This window comes from Hesperophylax consimilis, chromosome 17 (genome assembly GCF_061612785.1).
Source record: "Hesperophylax consimilis isolate HC1 chromosome 17, BYU_Hcon_1.0, whole genome shotgun sequence".
NCBI classification, from domain to species: domain Eukaryota; kingdom Metazoa; phylum Arthropoda; class Insecta; order Trichoptera; family Limnephilidae; genus Hesperophylax; species Hesperophylax consimilis.
The window spans coordinates 7,984,573-8,004,964 of NC_142852.1; the positions used below are offsets into that span (position 1 = coordinate 7,984,573).

The 20,392-nt window shown below is 34.3% G+C and overlaps 2 protein-coding genes across 3 annotated transcripts in view; one reads left to right on the top strand and one right to left on the bottom strand.

Annotated features, from left to right (window-relative positions):
- Window positions 1-20,392, bottom strand: part of Invadolysin (leishmanolysin-like peptidase, invadolysin) — a 122,774-nt gene that overhangs the window by 39,511 nt on the left and 62,871 nt on the right. The window lies entirely within an intron of this gene.
- LOC149415892 (uncharacterized) lies at window positions 10,486-14,951 on the top strand. Its single transcript, XM_089641813.1, has 2 exons — window positions 10,486-10,871; window positions 14,430-14,951. Exons 1-2 carry the CDS (start codon window positions 10,521-10,523, stop codon window positions 14,760-14,762), a joined length of 684 nt encoding a protein of 227 aa, XP_089497939.1. The 5' UTR covers window positions 10,486-10,520; the 3' UTR covers window positions 14,763-14,951.

Genomic DNA, 20,392 nt, shown 5'->3' on the forward strand with positions numbered 1-20,392 from the left:
CTGGCAGATATGAAAGTAGATTTGATGCTGTGGAAATGAGATTCTTGGGGCGCATGTATGGTATAATAATATTTGGATGATTTATATAGCGCCGTTTTTTTTCAAAATCACTTCAAGGGCGCTGTACAAATATATAATACATTTCTACAATGATTTATGTTGTTACTAGCTATATATGGAGATAATATACAGTACCATACTTACCTGGTAGGTCACTTGAGATTAACACTTAATTAACATTAATTTATTGTTTATTAGCGAAATTTAGATACAGGGTTTAGTATACAGGGTGTATCGGCACTAACCCGACAAACTTTAACCAGCTATTCCTTAGCACATTTGGAGTAAAAATGTTATGGGCACTTTGCTGTCCGGTAGCATTTTTTTTTCAATTAAAAACAAAAAAATTCAAAATTTCCACACTACATCACTGTCATTGGCATTGCGTTTCGTGTTCAACAGCTGTTATAAGCAAGTATGTCAAAAAGCGTCTTCGCTCTTTCGCACACACTAAATAATAATAGTTAAAAATGAGACGAATGGTGCCGTGCCATTTCGTTGTGATTGTAAGTGTGCGCCAATATAGGTACACACGTGCATTATTCAACGGAATACGAATAAAATATTTGCCAGATGGGTTTTCAAACTTTGACAAAAGATAAAACAGTGGTGACATGTGGTGAAAATATGAATAGTAAATTTTTTATTAAAAAAAAACGTTACCGGACAGCAAAGTGCACATAAGATTTTTTACTCCAAATATGCTAAGGAATAGCTGGTTAAAGTTTGTCGGGTACGTGCCGATACACCCTGTATAATTGTAAAATTGGATATAATTGGACTTTCTCTCGGGAAAGGTATATTTAATTTATTGATTTATTAATTTTCAGGAAATCGACAGCTTACATTTATTTCAGTTTGTACATAGTATTATATGGTAAAATAAAACCAATAAAACGAAAAATGTATAGCCATGGAGAGAGGTTGTAAATATAAATCAAATCATAATAGAAATATAAACAATAGAGACATAACCTTATTCACAAACCATCAGAGATATATTCTTTCATGGACCTCTTGTATTTGGTAAGTTTGCAACTGAAAATATCCACCTTGGATAGTAAGCTATTGTAATTATTTCATAATCTGTTCAGGCAAGAATTCTACTTAGCGTTCGTTTTGCAGTGATCAATCCTGAACAGGACACAAGAGCGTGTTGAAAGTGCAGGTACATTGAATGGAAACTTATTTAACAACTCTGGGCATTGAATATTATTGTTAACTACTAATTTAAGGGTAAAGTTAAAAAGTTAACTTTTTAGTTTAGACCTGAATTCTGTCGGAATTGTTATGGATCTTAGTTTTTAGTTATAACCATGTATGATCTAGTACAAACTAATGCAAGGCTTGTATGGTTTGAACATATATAGCGAATGCACGAATAAAGGAGTGTAAGGAGAATATATGATGCAACTGTGAATGGTAGCAGAAGTCGGGGAGGCCCGAGGAAGACATGGCACGACCAAGTGAATCAGATACTTGAGTCGAGCCATGTCAAGAATCAGAATGACAAAAATGTTTCTCCGCAAGCGTAGGCAGAAAGGACACACTTCTTGCCTCATTCACATTCATACATACACTTTCGTTATTCTGACTTGATCACGCCATGTCTCTTCAAACCATACAAGCGTCCTTTTCTCAATCCTACTCATTACCCATCGGATTGTGTCGCTGTGGGAGGGATACATTGATAATTCGACACTTCTGGACACACTTATTCCTATCCAATCCTCATACCCTTTACCTTCCCAAAACTTCCTCTCCTTAAATAAGACCCTCCACACAGCATCCCAAAAGATTACAGGCCTTGAGGAAATTATTTGAAGAAATGGGGAGGGGAAGGAGATGATGACGTGAAAGTTTGCAAAGTTTTGCGTTTGACGTATTTCCCGGCATTGCACGTGACTAACACATTATTCTTCAAAAAATGTTGACAACTTCTGTCCATTTCAAAACATCTGTATAAACAGGTTGTTATTATTTAAATTACCTGATTTATAAATGCAAAATTAGCATAGATCTACAATAATCTATATTGATTTATGCTAATGACAGCTGTTTCGCCTGACAGGCGTCGTGTTGGCTTTGTACTGAGTGATGTTGACGTTATTTTTAGGATGTTCATAATTTTATTTTTTATGGTTACCTTTTTTTCATATGGGTACCTATCCAGTTTTCATATGGGGAACGGTATGGAAAAAAAACGATCGTGTAAAACGCCCCTTAGGAAGGTGTTATCTGCCTGCCCCGTCGGGAATTAATCGTAAGGTACAATGACCGGGAGAAGAATCGTGCACATATATTTTTTTATTTCGAGAGATTTCTTAGAATTGTGAATTTCTAAATCAGGCTCATGTTAATTAAGGTTCTCGTCTAGAGAAAGGAGAAACGTCTCAAGACTCACGATTATAGCGAATAAGTAAAAAAAATGCTATAAATATTTTATTTTATTACGTACCTACTAGAAAATACGTGTGCACATTTTATGTGCGATATAGTGTTGTTTATAGAATTTATTAATTTTTTTACAGGAGTACACAATGTCATCTTTCGGGTTGCTATTTGGAGGGTCGTTTTAAAGAAATGAAGGAGAGGAATTTTAGGGAAGGAAAAAGGCAAGAGGAGTGGGTAAGAATATGTGAGTCAGTGTGTCCAGGAGTAACGGACGCATGAATCCACTGCGTTGATCAAGTTTCCCTTTTTTATTTTTTCACTAGCTGACGTGTAACCGGCGTTACTTGACTTTTCTCTACTTTAAATAAATATTACATCGATTTATTATATACATAAACCTTCCGGAAGAAATTCTCTAAATGATCGTGAAATCCTATCAAACTCCGTTGCATAGTTTAGGAGAACTAAGCGCACAAACAGACAGACGCTGATAGTGACTTGTTTTATACTATTTAGAGATACCAATGTACTGTCATGATTACAAATTTAATAAAAGTTCCAATTTTTAGTTCATTACGATCTGGGATGTTCCGAGACGTTCCTGAACGTTCCAGACTATTTTCATTCCACACAACATTCCAGAATGTTCCAGGATGTTCTTTGTTGTGTGTGTGATCTTCTTTTTATTTATATATGGATTCTGACAATAGGTTTTGGCATACAATTTTAGACCATAACACCCATAGACATATGAATATTAGTATGTCTGTGATAACACCCCTGGAACAGGAAACATTAACTGACTCGTATAATAATAATTGTATTTATATTATTTGTGCGTAAATACTTTTGCTTAAGAAAAGCAAAGTCAAAGAATTTTGAATATTTTATCAATTTTTATTATGTATTACAAATTTTTGAGTGTCCCTGCCTGTGCAGTGCACAGACAGGGGAACTATGTCACCACCCGGTTGGGCGGCGTTGTGAGGCGGAGTAAGGTAGGGGCTGTAGGAAGGGATTTGTTAATGCGGGCCTTGAAGAGACTCGGATTATAGGAGGGAGGAAAACAGATGCCGGTAGCTCGTTCCACATACGAGCCGACTTACACAAAAACGAGTCGTAAAAACGGCCCGTTCTCATGAAGCCAACGTCAACCGTGAACGAGTGTTCAGTTCGTGTCCGTCGAGTTTCGCGCACGTGCACCGGTGCATCAGGGATCAATGCTGCTAGCTCCTTGGAGCAGGCTCCATTGAAATACCTGTAGAACAGACACAGCATGCCTACATTGCGTCTGTGCATTAGAGAAGGCAATCGGTCTGTTAACAACGGATTGTCAATCAGACGGATCGCTCTCCTTTGCACAGATTCAAGCAGGTTTATCAAGTATTTTGGGGCACCAGCCCAAAGGTGGCTCCCAAATTCAATAGTTGGGCGGACTTGAGACTTGTACAGGGTCAGCAGCTGGTCACTGTTGAAGAATCTCCTAGCCCTGTACAAGACGCCCAACTTTTTGGAAAAATTATTCACAAAATAAACAAAAACCACTTTTTCGCTAAAATCGACCGTTTCTAGATTATATTTTGACAACCGATTTTTAAGCATGTTTACTGTATTCGTAGTGATTTAAGACACACAAAGAAAATACACATTTTTGGCTTGTATATTCCTCTTTTTTGCATTGACCGTCGACATTTTCAACGTCACAAAATATTAAAACTGCCCCCTGTGACCTTTTATACTTACATATACTTCAATTTTGTAATCTTTTCATTAAGGGCAAGCTACAAGCCAAAAATGTGTGTATTCTTGGTATACCTTATATCCTCTCGACTTTAGGTAAAAGGCATTAAAATCGCTCGACATACGGAATCTAGAAACGTTCGATTTCAAGCACAAAAGTGGTTTTTATTTATTTTGTAAATAATTAAAGGGAAACTGTCACAGATATTCTTGGCTATCATATTGTATTTTTTAAAGTTTTTTTTCCTTTATACGTTCATACATTTCTATAAAAAAATATTTTTTTTTTAGTAGTTAGTTAGTTGACTTTACATTTATATTTTTTGATTGAGTAATAATTTTTTTTTGTATTCTACTCAATTGAAACGATAGGAAAACCTTCAATCTATCTAAAGCATATTTTTTGTTTATTCATAATGTACACCAATTCGTTATAAAGATTAATCAAAATAGTGATTAAGCTTCGTCTGTATTGGCCTATAATTGTTAAATAACATGAAAAATTATATAAATATATGTGTTCCGTCACGCCGATTTGCATTTGACAGGCCGTGTGCTGACCAATAGTATGGTCAGAATTTGAACTGTACAGTTTGAATTCACACACGTCAACTATAATCACGGAGTGCCGTGAGCCGTACAATCGCATCGAAACGTTTGTCTTGTCAAAGCCAATGTGTGTACTATCGCCGGTTATTTATCGGAATAATTCCTTAAACGTATTTTATCGCAACAATCGCAATTCAATTCAACATAACGAGTGCTACCGTACAACGATCACCGTTCCAGTGCTGACAGATGATTCTCGAGATGCAGATTTCATTCGCCACCCGGTAAGCTGACTGTGAATTAACCTTACAAATTGTGTTATCGCATTCGCCTGTCATAAGCCATAGGCTTTATCCATGCTTTATCTGTGTGGAATAGCCCTTTAAAATACGGCTATCCCAACCCTTGTTCGTTCCTCGAACAATATTCGTATAGTTAATCGGCGGAGACGTTTTTTTTTTTAGAATTATTAAAAACGAAAACAGAAAAAATAAAATGAACTTAAGCCAATATAATCCTGAGTTGCCTAACTAAAACGGTTTCGCTTGAAAGCGTAACAATTATGAAAATGATAAAAGTGCAGTGAAGAAGCCAGTGTAATTGCGCTTTTTGCACAATAAACTACACACGGCCAATTATACATAGACTAATTAAGACCATATTCTTTGTTCTCTCCAGATAACGCGGTTCGTTTATTTCAAACTCTCGTCACATTTGACGCTCATTAGCGTCATTTGGAAGATACTCACGAATATGTAACACGATCAAACAAAATTGAAACTTCGCTTGAAATGACTTTAGCCGTGTTTGGGGACCAGATCTGAATAGTGCACCTACCTCTTCCCATATTATTCCCCTCTGCACTTTTTTTTTGTATTTAAAAATATATTTCTTTTATATAAAAACATAAATATGTTAAACTAAAAAAAAAACTAATTACAATAAAAATGTTTTCTTTTTAAGGCGATGTACTACGTCGTGTAATATTTTTAATTGAGCAGCTATCAATAACAACCCTTACGTAGATAGCGATAAGGTTTAAATTCCCGCTTAACACCATCCGCCTGTTTTGATTTATGCAAGAAAAAAACATTGCCAAAAAGTGCCTTTTATTTTATTTTGTGGATGTTCAGGCATAAATATTTAATTTATTTTCGATCATTTTATAAATAACTTAATTTGCCACATTATTCAATAAAATCATAACCGAAAACGTGTTTGTAAGTAGAAGATTTTGAACTTTAAAGCAGTTTTCATAGGCCTTTACATTATTTTTTTCTGGGCTTATAAAAAGACTTATCTAAAAAATACTCGATTATTTCAAAGGCCAAGATGTATTCTACTCGCAGTATTTAATTAAAGCATCTAAAACATTTCTAGGCGACCAAATTTTCAAACCAAACCAAACACATGATTTTGCATTACTACGTAGTGCATCGCCTTAAGAACGGGACGCTTAGAAGGTTTAGAGTTTAAGGAGAATTTGTGAGGCGGAAATAAAGCCTTCGCATTCCAAATTTCTACTAATTTATAACACATTTCCCTTAAACTTTTAAGTTTTATAAAAAATTGTTGTTCTTGAAAATAATATCTATACATTTGTAAAGCCGAAACAGTAATAACATGAAATTCTCTCGATAGAAAAAAATCACTAAATAAACTTCAGGTGGTTCTGTTGTAATTTTACATATTTCTTTAAATGTTATTTATGCATAGTTCACACAAGGACAGGACAATACTGTATGGTTACATCTCCGGACCTATTGTCACGAATGTGAACAAAAGTTTGGAGGACAGAACAATGGATGAACAAGATATTGTCCCAGATATAAACGGGCAGGCTGACATCTCCCCAGGGCAACGGCTTACCCCCACCACTGCACCCGGCCCCATTGTCCACGTGTGAACCTGCGCCAGTGTTGCCAGATGCATGCATTTTTGGTTCATTTATATCTGCAAAAAACCGTGTTGAATAACACATGTTTTTTTATCGGTGATCAAAATTATGTACTTTAAGGACGGGTTTTTTCAAACAATTTGAACAATCAATCAAATTTCAAAGATGATTTTCAAGTTCTGTGAAGGTTATATTCAAGTTCTGTTATTATTTCAGTTTTTTGAAGCAATTGTCCAATAATGATATAATAACAGAACTTGAATAGCTTTGAAATTTAATGAATTGTTCAAATTCTGTGCAACAACACGTCTTTAGTGAGATAGGATTTTTTAGCATGGGTCGCGTAGGAAAATCCTGAATTTAAGTCGTCAAGGCATATTGGCCCATCAAAGCATATTGATCCATCAGGGCATATTGACTCATCAGGGCATATTGACCCATCAAGGCATATTAACCCATCCGGGCGTGTTGACCCATCGGAGTATATTGACCCATCGGGGTATATTGACCCATCGGGGTATATTGACCCATCTGGGCATATTGACCCATCTGGACATATTAACCCATCAGGTCATATTGAAGGTTATTTTTCTTAAAGATGTTGTCAGAAAGTGGAAGAACTTGTGTTTTTTCGCTTTTTAATAAAATCCTATATTTCTGAGCGTATCTAAAAACTAAAAACAAATATATTTTTCAAAGGTGATTGAAAGGCTATCAAATGTTATTATTAGAAATAAACATAATATTTGAAATACTAAAATTTTGAAATCAAATATAACAAAATGGCTCACCTATTTCAGTCTAAAATCTGAACTCAAATTACTGATAACGAAGAAAAAAAACAAATATTTTATTAGACAAATGTATTATAAACATTGCTGCCACCTCACTTTTTGTCGTTTTATATAAAAATAATTATTAAAAAAATCCACAAAATATCATAACTTTTCTTAAATTCCGGTTGGAACCTCTGATTTCGTAGATGTGTACAGTTTAATTATTCTGTGGTTAACTTCTGCGTTTGAATATAAAGCTTGGTGTTTTCTCTTTCTAACACCGTTTATATCATATTTCTGACTATAGCGGTAAGGGAGAAACAACGATTTATATGAGACCATACAAACTGTTCCGAAAAGCGAACAAATTGACATAGCATAGAAATCGCTGTTTTTTCCCAGAACCGGAGAAATTAGCATGAGTTTTAAAAAAAATAATGTTAAGAATTTAGTTCTTGAACTTCAGCACGGATTTACAGTGTCTTTTTGTGAAATTATTATATTTGTCAATTAATACGAACAAATTAATATGTATTTTTATGTAAAATACTTACACAAAAATCTTACCAGTCATAAATCTTAACTTCTTTTCAATATTTTATAATAAGCAATATTCTAAAACTTCCGGTAATTGTTTGGTTTCGGTTGTCTCCTTATTGTACCTTTTTAGAATGTCTGCTCAGAAAATTCTCATTTCTGAGCACAAACTGTCTCCTGTTTTATATTATGTTTTAATATTCTTGTTTTGTCCTGTCCTGCTGTTATTGTTATTCTAAGTTTTGTCGTCACTTTGTATAAACAGTATATTTAGTGTTATAATATTAGATCTGTATTGGGTAAGGCACACTGCAGGAATAATTTTAAGAACCACTAATACTGAATTACCATTTTTAAGTTTGTTATAGTAAAGCGCCCTTGAAGTGAAATAACACTAAACTGCGCTTTATAAATGCCATGTTATTATTATTATTAACTACTTTAAAATGTTATAAATAAATTATTGTAGTGGTGTCATCTCAAGGACCTGAAAAACTAATTATAAAACAGCAAAAAAATCAATTGTTCTCTCAATAAAAAGCTTATGAAAAATTATAGATGATTTTTTTATTCTTCAAAACATGTATTATTTTTATTACCCGAAAACAGGTTTTTATTTCGGGGGGGATATGGCAACACTCCGCGGGACAATGGCGTACCCCCACCACCGCGCCCGACCGCATTGTCCGCGTGTGAACTAGTGATGGTAAGTTCTGCATTTTGCCGGAGTGGGTTCCGGGTTCTTTAGTACGAGCTGAGTACTGGGTGCTGTGGCGGGTGCATGAACCCGGACCCGCACAGTGCAATACATAGCAATATATGCTGCGTTATATTTACAAAAGTATTCTTTAGAATTAAGAAATTAATTTAAATAAGTATTAACAGAACTGAATATTTGTTTACTGCTCGCTCAAATAATTTATTGCTAGCATTAAATTATATATTATTATTTAACTAATTAACTATTCGGTACGGAGTGTACAAGGTTTCCGGGGGTAAAATGCACTAACTTTGGGAGGTTATTCTACATGATAATACAAGTAAAAAAAGATATGTAACTTTATACGAAATTCGAAAGTTTTAAGTTATATATCTTTTATACTTCTACCATCATGTAGAATCACCTCCCGAAGTTAGCGCACTTTACCCCCGAACGCCCATGTATAACTCAAATAATAAACACAACTTTCACTCACCGTAAAGTCCGTAAACAGAATCAATCGATGTATTAGCAAAGGCTGACGTGTCACCGCTTATCAGGAGAACTCGGGAATCATGCGGATGCGGGGAAAGTGCGGGGGAGTACAGTACAGTACAAAAAATATAGTTCATTATGTACCATTTTGCATACAAATCAATTCAAAAGCTTGTCATACAAGATGGCTGCCAGGCAATTTCCATTTTTACAAAATCACACTAGTGCTCTGTCCAGGGTTTTAGGTTCATGACTAACTGTCAATGTGGATTAAACGCCTAACTCCAATCCTATGCGTAACGACTACAGTACTATAACTTTCTTTCATTAGAAAATGAAGACAATCTGCTCACTAAAATTATATGTTTATACAAAAATACTCACAACAATCATGAAACCACTTATGGTCTAATATTCACATTAAAATAATAATAATTGTTGTAATATGGCAATGAAATAACATTCAGTTGGTAACACTACATGCACAGGAAGTAAGTGGCAAAAGTATAAGTCTCTGTAATGGCTGTAATGTGTGTGCTCAGTTACAATAAACGTTATTTTGGTTATTAAAGATCACCATCTATTATTTATCAAAACTACAATAATGATTTGATTATTTGTATAGAGCCTTTTTCGTGAGAAAATCACCTCAAGGACAGTCACATTAAAGTTTCTATCAGACATTATTTAAGAAGTCATAAAACATTTAAATAAACATTTTTTTAACCTATTTCAATTCAATTTCTCTATTGTGTAGATTGCATAATGCCGTGGAAAGTGACGATTTAGACATATTTATAAAAAAACCTCGTATCTTTAAAAAAACATGTGTTAATTTTATTAGATATATGACATTATGGTAAATAGAAGTATTTGAACTAAAAAATATGTGATTGCTTTATACTCAACTATTTATTTTCTTTAATTTTTTTCTTCTTTTTCTCTTTACCATATATCTACTTACTATGTTTAGTGTTTTATTTTGATAATTATAATTTCACTAGTAGCATCTCCACCTAGTAACAACTGAACCTTGATTTACGCACGCTGTGAACATGTTTAATTGGGAGTGTCAATATCTTTGCACATCTTAATTGCAATTTCATTAATGTAATAATTTTTAACACTCTGTAAATATTTCATTTCAAACAATAAGTAAAATTCGGGTCCTAGTCCGGGTTCTCTGGGAGTATTACTTTTGAAATGGAGTAGAACCCACATCGCGCAAAAGACCCGGGTTCCAGACGCCATTCCGGCTGAACCTACACATCGCTAGCGTGAACGCGCATGCGCACGGACAGGACAGTAGGACAATTACAGCCAGTCACTTCGCGCGTACGTGTCGCTCCCGTGCCTTATTTTCAGCTTCAAAATGTCGCGCAAATGGAGTCCTAAAGAACTAACTAAACTGATAACTAAATACAGTGAACACGATTGCTTATGGCGCGTTGATTGCCCGACTTACAGGGACAAAAGGTGTAAGGAAAACGCGGTGAAGGCAATTGTTACTGCCATGCAGATGCCTGGTTTTAGTCCAGTAGAACTGAAACTAAAAATTAAGAGTTTGCGATCGACTTATCTGACAGAAGTGAAAAAGATCAAAGACTCCATGAGGTCGGCAGCTAGTTCTGATGCAGTATATACGCCGAAAATACCGTGGTTTAATTTGATGGATTCTTTCATAAATTACACTCAAATGAAAAGAGACACACAAGATGATACGGTAAGCACGTTTTTTATTTCACATTAACGCGCTTAGACTTATCGTACGTTTTATCTGATTCGACAAATCTTCACCTCAGATTGACAAGGTTGACACTGACATTATTTAAAAAAAATCACATTTGAATGCAAAACCATTTCTATAACCAAAATAACTTTCAGAGGCATCTGTGCTGTATTTTCAAGGTTCTAAACATTAGTTTAAACTTTTTGCAATTGCCAATTTGTTTTTGTCTGACAGTTGATCGTTTTAGGATGAATGTAAGTAAGTCTAAAGTAATGGTGTTTGTAAGAGAGAGTACGAAAACAGTGTGCAATATAGTTGTTGCTGAGGAATACTTGGAGCAGGTGGATGAGTTTGTGTATTTAGGAAGTATGTTCTAGAGAGATGGGAAGGCTGACAGAGATATTGAAACAAGGGGAAATGCAGGTAACTCCATTCATGGAGGACTGAACGCAGTTGGCGCTAACTAAACATTGTCCAAAGAAGCGAAGTTAGCAGTCCACAATGGAGTGCTGGTACCTACCCTGATGTATGGAAGTGAGGCATGGAACTGGCAGAGAAAGGATTAAAGTAGACTGAATGCTGTTGAAATGAGATCCCTGAGGCGTATGTGTGGTAAAACCACGTGTGATTGCGTGAGAAATGTGGAGATCAGCAAAGAATGCAAGGCTGATGTAAGCGTAATGAGTAAGATTAAGAAAGGGACGCTTAGATGGTTTGGGCATGTAGAGCGAATTAGCGGAGAAAGGAGTGTAAGGAGAATATATGACGCAAATGTGAATGGTAGCAGAAGTTCGGGACGCCCGAGGAAGACATGGCACGATCAAGTGAATCAGATACTTGAATCGGGCCATGTCAAGAGTCAGCATAATAGAAGAGTATGTATGAGACGATGTATGAATGTGAATGAGGCAAGGACCGAATTGTTTGGCGGTTCGTCCTATCTGCCTGCAGAGAAACGGCGTGATGGTTTGTTATTTAATTAGATATATAATGATACTTTGTAGTTGTTAAATATATAATGAAAAGATAAAAGATAATCTTAGCTATAATACTGTATTTTTTAAAAGTTGTTTACGCGTTCATACATTTCTATTGAAAAAAAATATTTTTTAGTAGTTTGCAGTTATATTTTTTATTGAGTAATTTATTTTTTTATTTGTATTCTACTCAAGCGAAGCGATAGGAAAACTATCAATTTATCTAAAGCATATTTTTTGTATTCATAATGTACACCAATTCGTTATAAAGATTAATCAAAATAGTGATTTGGCATTAAGCAGGCATTAGGTAAATTCTATTAGAACCTTATGCAATGAATTATAAATATGCCATAAAAGGTAACAATGGTTTTAAAATCAGTAAACAGGTGATAAGAAATTTTCTTTGCAAACTATCACGCATCATATCTCAGAACAAGGTGAAGTTAAATTATATTATAACCCTGTCCAAGCAAATTGGCGAATTTCTTTTCGGTAAAACGTACGTCTTATCGACGTGGAATGAAATCCAAGGTCAGATCGGAGAATGACAGGAGATGAATTCTTTTGCGGGAACTATTAAGGCGATGCCATACGTAGTAATTTAAAATCATATGTTTTTGGTTTGAAAATTTGGTCGCCTAGAAATGTTTCAGATGCTTTAATTAAATACTGCGAGTAGAATACATCATGGCCTTTGAAATAATCGAGTATTTTTTTAGATAAGTCTTTTTATAAGACCAGAAAAAAAATAATGTAAAGGCCTATGAAAACTGCTTTAAAGTTCAAAATATCCTACTTACGAACCCATTTTCGGTTATGATTTTATTGTATAATGTGGCAAATTAAGTTATTTATAAAATGATCGCAAAAAAAATAAATATTTATGCCTGAACATCCACAAAATAAAATATAAAGCACTTTTTGGCCATGTTTTTTTTCTTGCATAAATCAAAACAGGCGGATGGTGTAAAGCGGGAATTTAAACCTTATCGCCATCTACGTAAGGGTTGTTATTGATAGCGGCTCAATTTAAAATATTACACGACGTAGTGCATCGCCTTAATATTAAATGCTACCAATGTTACCAATTCTTTAAAAAACCATTAGAGCTAGAGTTAGCTCTAAATTAAGACCCGCATTTTTCTTGAACATTGATTTTTCTTGAACACTAAGTTTTTAAAATCCTAAAAAAATATCAGATAATATCTATACATTTATAATGCCGAAACGGTAATTATATGAAATTCCCTCGATAGAATAAAATCGTAAATTATTATTATTATTCGTAGTTATTTAAGGCCTTACGACACATTACGCTATATTATGCGCACATAGATTGGGCGTGGCATGTACGACGTACGTATTATATGTTTGGCTGACACACTACGGAGAAGGGGTCAGATTAATTTGGGGAACTGCCGCGGAATATCATTTATTTGTATGGGATCCGTCACTTTGACAGATGACAGCCGCGTAATTACGGCGCTCCGTAAATTGTTCTGACCCATTTCTCCTGCCGCAGGTAGGAAGGAGGGTCACGTAATTTTCAAATGTATCCTGGCTAGCAGGTCACATCAGCGTATCTTCGCCACGCCCACACTTATAACACACCTTCGTTTTAGGTGTGACAGGTCTGTATGAGATTTTATGGCGAGCAATATAGACTTGATAATAAAGCGCTTTGAACTTAGCGTAATCTGTCACCCCCTTAAGGCGATGCACTACGTAGTGTAATATTTTAAATTGAGCCGCTATCAATAACAACCTTTACGTAGATGGCGATAAGGGTTAAATTCCCGCTTAACACCATCCGCAAGTTTTGATTTATGCAAGGAAAAAACATGGCCAAAAACTGCCTTTTATTTTATTTTGTGGATGTTCAGGCATAAATATTAATTTTTTTTCCGATCATTTTATAAATAACTTGATTTGCCACATTATACAATTAAATCATAACCGAAAATGGGTTCGTAAGTAAAATATTTTGAACTTTAAAGCAGTTTTCATAGGCCTATACATTATTTTTTTCTGGGCTTATAAAAAGACTTATAAAAAAAATACTCGATTATTTCAAAGGTCAGGATGTATTCTATTAAAGCATCTGATACATTTCTAGGCGACCAAATTTTGAAACCAAAAACACATGATTTTGCATTACTACGTATGGCATCGCCTTGCCGAAACGTTAATTACATGAAAATAGACAAAACTCGCAAAGTAAGCTCCGAAAATTATTAAAAACTTTTTTTCTGTTATTTAATATGTTATAGGCATGAAAAAATTCACAGTGTATCTTTAAATGAAACTAAAGCATTTGTAGAGAGATTTATTGCTCTGTTTCGAACGAGTCGTATTTTATTAAATATTTTCACAATTTTCGCTTAATTATTATCGGTTTTTAAGTATAAGCACAATCCCTCTAACATTCGTATTTACTTATCTCCCTTTCAAACCATATTTGAACGCTTACTACGGGGCCTAGAGCATTATTCTCTTTTTTGTATATAAATACTCCCTTCCATAAACGCTAGCTACAGGAACTCACATTATTGATTCACCTTTATTTTTCCAGGACGAGGTTGACGAAGACATGGATAATAATTTGGTAACTGATCCATTGTCATCAGCAGCCGATGAACCTGAAGTTGCTCCTGTCCTGGCTCCATCCGCACCCAAACGTCCTAGACAGAGGGGTCGAATAACAAAAATAAACTCTGTTCTGGACAACATGATAAAATTAAACCAAGAATTAGCTGCGCCGGAATCAGACGAATTCGACAAATTTGGTATCCATGTTGCTGAGCAACTGCGGAAGATGTCGTTAGAGCAAGGCATTATAGGAATGGAAGAAATTCAATCAACTTTGTCCCGCTGTCGACTCCAGGATATTAGAAATCAAAACTGACTGACTTCTTCATACCAGAACTAATATTGCTGACATCGTTTCAGAGCAAATCAGTCACCTGCATCAAAGTTCAAACTGATTGTCTCCAACAACTGCTGCAACAAGATCTGATAACAGACAACTGACTGTAGTGGAACTAATATTATAGGTACTTTGAAATTTGATGATTGTACAAATTTTCTGAAACAACCCATCTTGATTCTGTTTTTTTTTTTTTTTTTATTTAAGTATTTTTTTTATACAGGGTGTATCGGCACGTACCCGACAAACTTTAACCAGCTATTCCTTGGATTCCATTTGGAGTAAAAAATGTTATGGGCACTTTGCTGTCCGGTAACATTTTTATTTAATAAAAAATTTACTATTCATATTTTCACCACATGTCACCAATGTTTTATCCTTTGTCAAAGTTTGAAAACCCATCTGGCAATATTTTGTTCGAGTTTCGTTGAATGATGTACGTACGTAACTACGTTGGCGCGCTTTTACAATCACAACGAAATGGCACGGCACCATTCGTCTCATTTTTAACTATTATTATTTAGTGTGTACAAAAGAGCGAGGACACTTTTTGACACACTTGCTAATAACAGCTGTTGAACACGAGAAACAATGCAAATGACAGTGACGGAGTGTGGATTTTTTATTTATTTTTTGTTTTTAATGGAAAAAAAAAGTTACCGGACAGCAAAGCGCCCATAACATTTTTTTACTCCAAATGTGCTGAGGAATAGCTGGTTAAAGTTTGTCGGGTACTTGCCGATACACCCTGTATAAGATAATGTGTCCTTACTGGGGTACCCCGTTCTAAGGTCACATTGTACATGGTTGTGTGTTTGAAATAGCATAAGTACATATGTTAAAATACTACATAGAAAATTAAAAAACAACATTTAGAGAAAAATAAAACATAATACAAGCTTTAGTCTTTGTTGGGTTGCAAAATTATATCTATATTCTTCCTTCCCTTAGCCATAATACATTTCTTAATGTTTCTTTTGAAGTCAGTTATTTTTTTAGTGTTTTTTTTATTTCTAAAGGGAGAACATTAAATAATTTTATAGAACAATACTGCATATTTCTTTGTCCAAATGTCGTTTTAGTTGTAGGTTGGTGTAAATGGTGTGTTTTGTTTTAATACTTTGATAAATATGTGAAATCGAAATTAAAACACGAGGTATACAGGGTGTATCGGCAAATACCCGACAAACTTTAACCAGCTATTCCTCAGCACATTTGGAGTAAAAAATGTTATGGGCGCTTTGCTGTCCGGTAACATTTTTTTTCCATTAAAAACAAAAAATAAATAAAAAATCCACGCTCCGTCACTGTCATTTGCCTTGTTTCTCGCGTTCAACAGCTGTTATTAGCAAGTGCGTCAAAAAGTGTCCTCGCTCTTTCGTACACACTAAATAATAATAGTTAAAAATGAGACGAATGGTGCTGTGCCATTTCGTTGTGATTGTAAAAGCGCGCCAACGTAGCTACGTCCGTACATTATTCAACGAAACTCGAACAAAATATTGCCAGACGGGTTTTCAAACTTTGACAAAGGATAAAACATTGGTGACATGTGGTGAAAATATGAAAATAAATTTTTTATTAAAAAAAAATGTTACCAGACAGCAAAGTGCCCATAACATTTTTTACTCCAAATGTGCTAAGGAATAGCTGGTTAAAGTTTGTCGGGTTAGTGCCGATACACCCTGTATAAGAAAATTATTTTTTATATGTTCATATTTGCTTTTCAGTCGAAAATGTGTTTTGAGAAACTCATGGCAATCACGCAGAAACACACGGACATGAAATTGCAGACATTACAGCAGATACTATAAGAAATACATGTCGGTCCTACCCAATCGCGATTTAACGTAGCTGTTAGCGCGGTTGACTCTAGACCTGGGGAGGAAGGTACAATCCTCAGTCAAACCAAAAAAAAAATATATTAAAATTTTCTACTAGCCGGCCCAATAGGCGCAACTAGGTAGAAAATTGAAAATTGATTTGTAGTCAAAAACTTTTTTGTTTCCTATAAAATTACTAGCCGACATGGCGACCCGGCGTTGCTAGGAGTTATGCTTAAAACCCGTCGTATCCCGGAACCGCATATGTGAGTGCAGCACATTATCTACGAATTTAAAAAAAAAAAAAAAAAAAAAGTGCGATTTTGACCCTTATGTATAAGGAATTTGTGTGAAGAACAAGGTCACAATCGCTTGGGCTATTCTCGTTCTTTACGCAGCAAATACCGGAATGACTTCTAGCTTTTCAGATTTTTTAAAAAGAATTTTTCCGTGGAATGCCAACGAAATATTTGCCGCGTTTTTAGTGTCAAAGCGTCTTCTTTCATTATTTTTGATATAAATTGATTGTGGAAATAATAGATTTGAGGTATCATCAGAAAGATAGTTTTATCTACATTATTTTGATGTAATTTTTATAATATTTCACCCAAGAAAAGTGATGAAAATTAACTTCGTAAGAAATATCAAAATTTTTACGTCATAATGAATAATTATATTTTTAGCATTATTTATTTACAGGTTTCTTGTACAAAATAATATTAATAGTAACAACAGTTGTATAAACTACCGAAATCAGGAAGAATTATTATCATATACTTATATAATGCGACACAAAAAAAATTTAAGTGGACACTTGACGTTTGATTTTGGAATTTGAGCTTTTGGAAATTGAGCTAGGAATTTCCTGGTACACCACAGGTTAAGAGATAGACATATACCATCGCGGACTTTTCTATAGAATTTTTAAAGATATACAATTCCGTAGTAGATTATTTTGATGTATCTCATAAGGTTTAGCCAGCGTTAACAATGTAAGAGCCCAAAAATATATTTTTTTAACTTGATCATCAAAACATCGATTTTTCTCTGCTTTCCGTAAATACAATATGCATGTTTTATATATATTAACCTTCCGGAAGAAATTCTCTAAATGATAGTGAAAACCCTGTCAAAATCCGTTACGTAGTTTAGAAGAACTAAGCGCACAAACAGACAGACGCGGATAGCGACTTTATTTAAAGATTCACAAAATACATAAATAAATATTATAAAGAAAACTACTCGCCTGAAATATTCGTACAAATTGAAAAAAACCTCCCGAGTAAAAATAAATGCCGCCGACGGGAATTGAACCCGCTTCTTCTGATTGCCGGTCTTCTGCTCTAAACCACTAAGCTACCTCGGCTTATTCCCACCGGCCAAATGATTCAATATGTACTAGTACTTCAATCAACAATTATTGCTTATTATATTTTTTCACCTGTAAACAACCAACTGTATTTTTGTAGGAAAGGCTTTGTTAGTGCTGAATTTCCCACTAGATGGCGTTGAGACATATTATATCTACATTTGTTGGTGAAATATTTTGACACAAATTATTATTAGCAATAATAACTGGCCTAAAATATCCATGTCGTACATAAAAAACCTTGTCTTATAAACATTGGTTTATCATTAATAAATTTAAAAAAAAACGTTTGCGCTGGAAATCTACCATTTCTAGACTCAGTTTGCCAAGTGATTTTTATGCAAATTACCTATATCTGTAGTGATATAAGGCACATTAAGGCGAAGCTTAATGCCAAATCACTATTTTAATCAACCTTTATAACGAATTGGTGTACATTATTAATGCCAAAAATATGCTTTAGATATATTGAAGGTTTTCCTATCGTTTCGCTTGAGTAGAATACAAATAAAAATATAAATTACTCAATAAAAAATATAAATGTAAACTACTAAAAAATATTTTTCAATAGAAATGTATGAACGCGTAAAGGAAACAAGTTTTAAAAAATACATTATTATAGCTAAGATTATCTGTGACAGTTTCACTTGATTAACTTTTTTGCTTTCTTATAAAATTATTCACAAAATAAATAAAAACCAGTTTTGTGCTTGAAATCAATATATCTAGACTCCGTTTGTCAAGCGATTTTAATGCCTATTACCTACAACATAAGGTATACCAAGATTATACACATTTTTAGCTTATAGGTTCCTCTTAAATCGTGATACCATTAGATATTATTTAATGACTTCTATAAATAAATTGTATATTGTTTCCGAAAATTCATTGTCTAAAATTACGTTCACTAAAATTAAAAATAAATTGATATAATCTATACAAAAAAAAACTATAATAATGGGCTGTTAACCAATGGAGAAATAAACAGAGAGAGGTTCGTTAAGGACGTATTCGTGTGTCCGAAGTAAGGTCAATTTTATCTTACTTATTTTTGTTTATTTAGATTTAAAAAGTTCACTGTGATAGAAGTGATAAGGTATATTAAATTATACAGGTTTTCCAATAGGAGGTGTTATTTTGAATAGTCCGCTATTTCGGTAGATGATGGGTAGATGTTACTTTTGAAGCTGTCATTTTTTTGACATTTGACAAGTAGAAACTACGCCATTAAAAAAAAAAACGATACACGCTTCAACAACGCATTGAAATTATTAAAATTCACTTGAGTGAATCAAATGCAAATCGTCTTGAGTGATGAGGCCCATTTCCACCTCGGTGGATTCGTCAACAAGCAAAATTGTCGCATCTGGGGCTCGAAAACCTAAGAGTTATTGTTGAAAAGCCTCTCTATCCTCGACGTGTGACTGTTTAGTGCGGTTTATGGTCCGGCGGAGTCATTGGACCTTATTTTTTTGTAAATGAGGCTGGAGCAACAGTTACGGTGAATGGATTGCGCTATCGAGAGATGATTAATGATTTTTTATGGCCGGAATTGGATGGTATTGATCTGGACAACGTTTATTTTCAACAAGACGCTACGTGCCACACAAGCAACGAAACCATTGATCTTTTACGATTGAATATCAAAATAACGCCTCTTATTGGAAAACCCTGTATTATATATTTATATAAACCTTCCGGAATAAATTATCTAAATGAGAGTGAACATCCATTGCGTAGTTTAGAAGAAATAAGCGCACAAACAGACAGAAGTGGATAACGATTTTATTTTATACTATTTAGAGATAATAATTTGGTATAAATGTTTTGATGGAGTGAGTTATTTTCTTCATTAGTGTTGTTCCCTTTTATATGATGAAGCGAAGTGTGTAAAATTAATATTTCTTGAGCAGATGATCAATTACCATTTTACATCAGAGTTCTAGGTATAATGTTTTCAATGGCCGCCAAAAATCTATATTTGAATATAAAACTATCGGAGGTATGTACATCGATGAACTCCAATGACTTTTGATTCAACAACATTTCCGGGGCGTACTGGTTATACAGGAAAAGTTTGTATACGGCGACGGCTTCTAAATAAACAAACAAACAAAATCAATCAATTTAAAAATTGTAAAAATGAACTTTATTTAATGGTATCCTATTTTTTATTCAAATCAAAAGCTGCGTTTACACCAAAATCTTCTACTAAGTTTTCCACAAGTTGCGGCAATTTGTTGCTTTTTCTACAAAATACAGCAACTTTTTCTGTCTTCCACTTGTGGAGAGACAAATGCGAAGTGTCAGTAAAGATCAAAGAAAGTTGACAACTAAAAGTGGAAGATTTGTTGCTGCGCGCTTTGCGCTAGCAACTTGTAGGAAACTAGTGCAGAACTGTTCCCCCTCCACACAAA

Coding starts and splice junctions, on each gene's coding strand:
- LOC149415892 (XM_089641813.1), top strand. CDS start 10,521: ATGTCGCGCAAATGGAGTCCTAAAGAACTAACTAAACTGATAACTAAA. Junction 10,872..14,429: donor GAGACACACAAGATGATACG/GTAAGCACGTTT, acceptor TTATTTTTCCAG/GACGAGGTTGACGAAGACAT.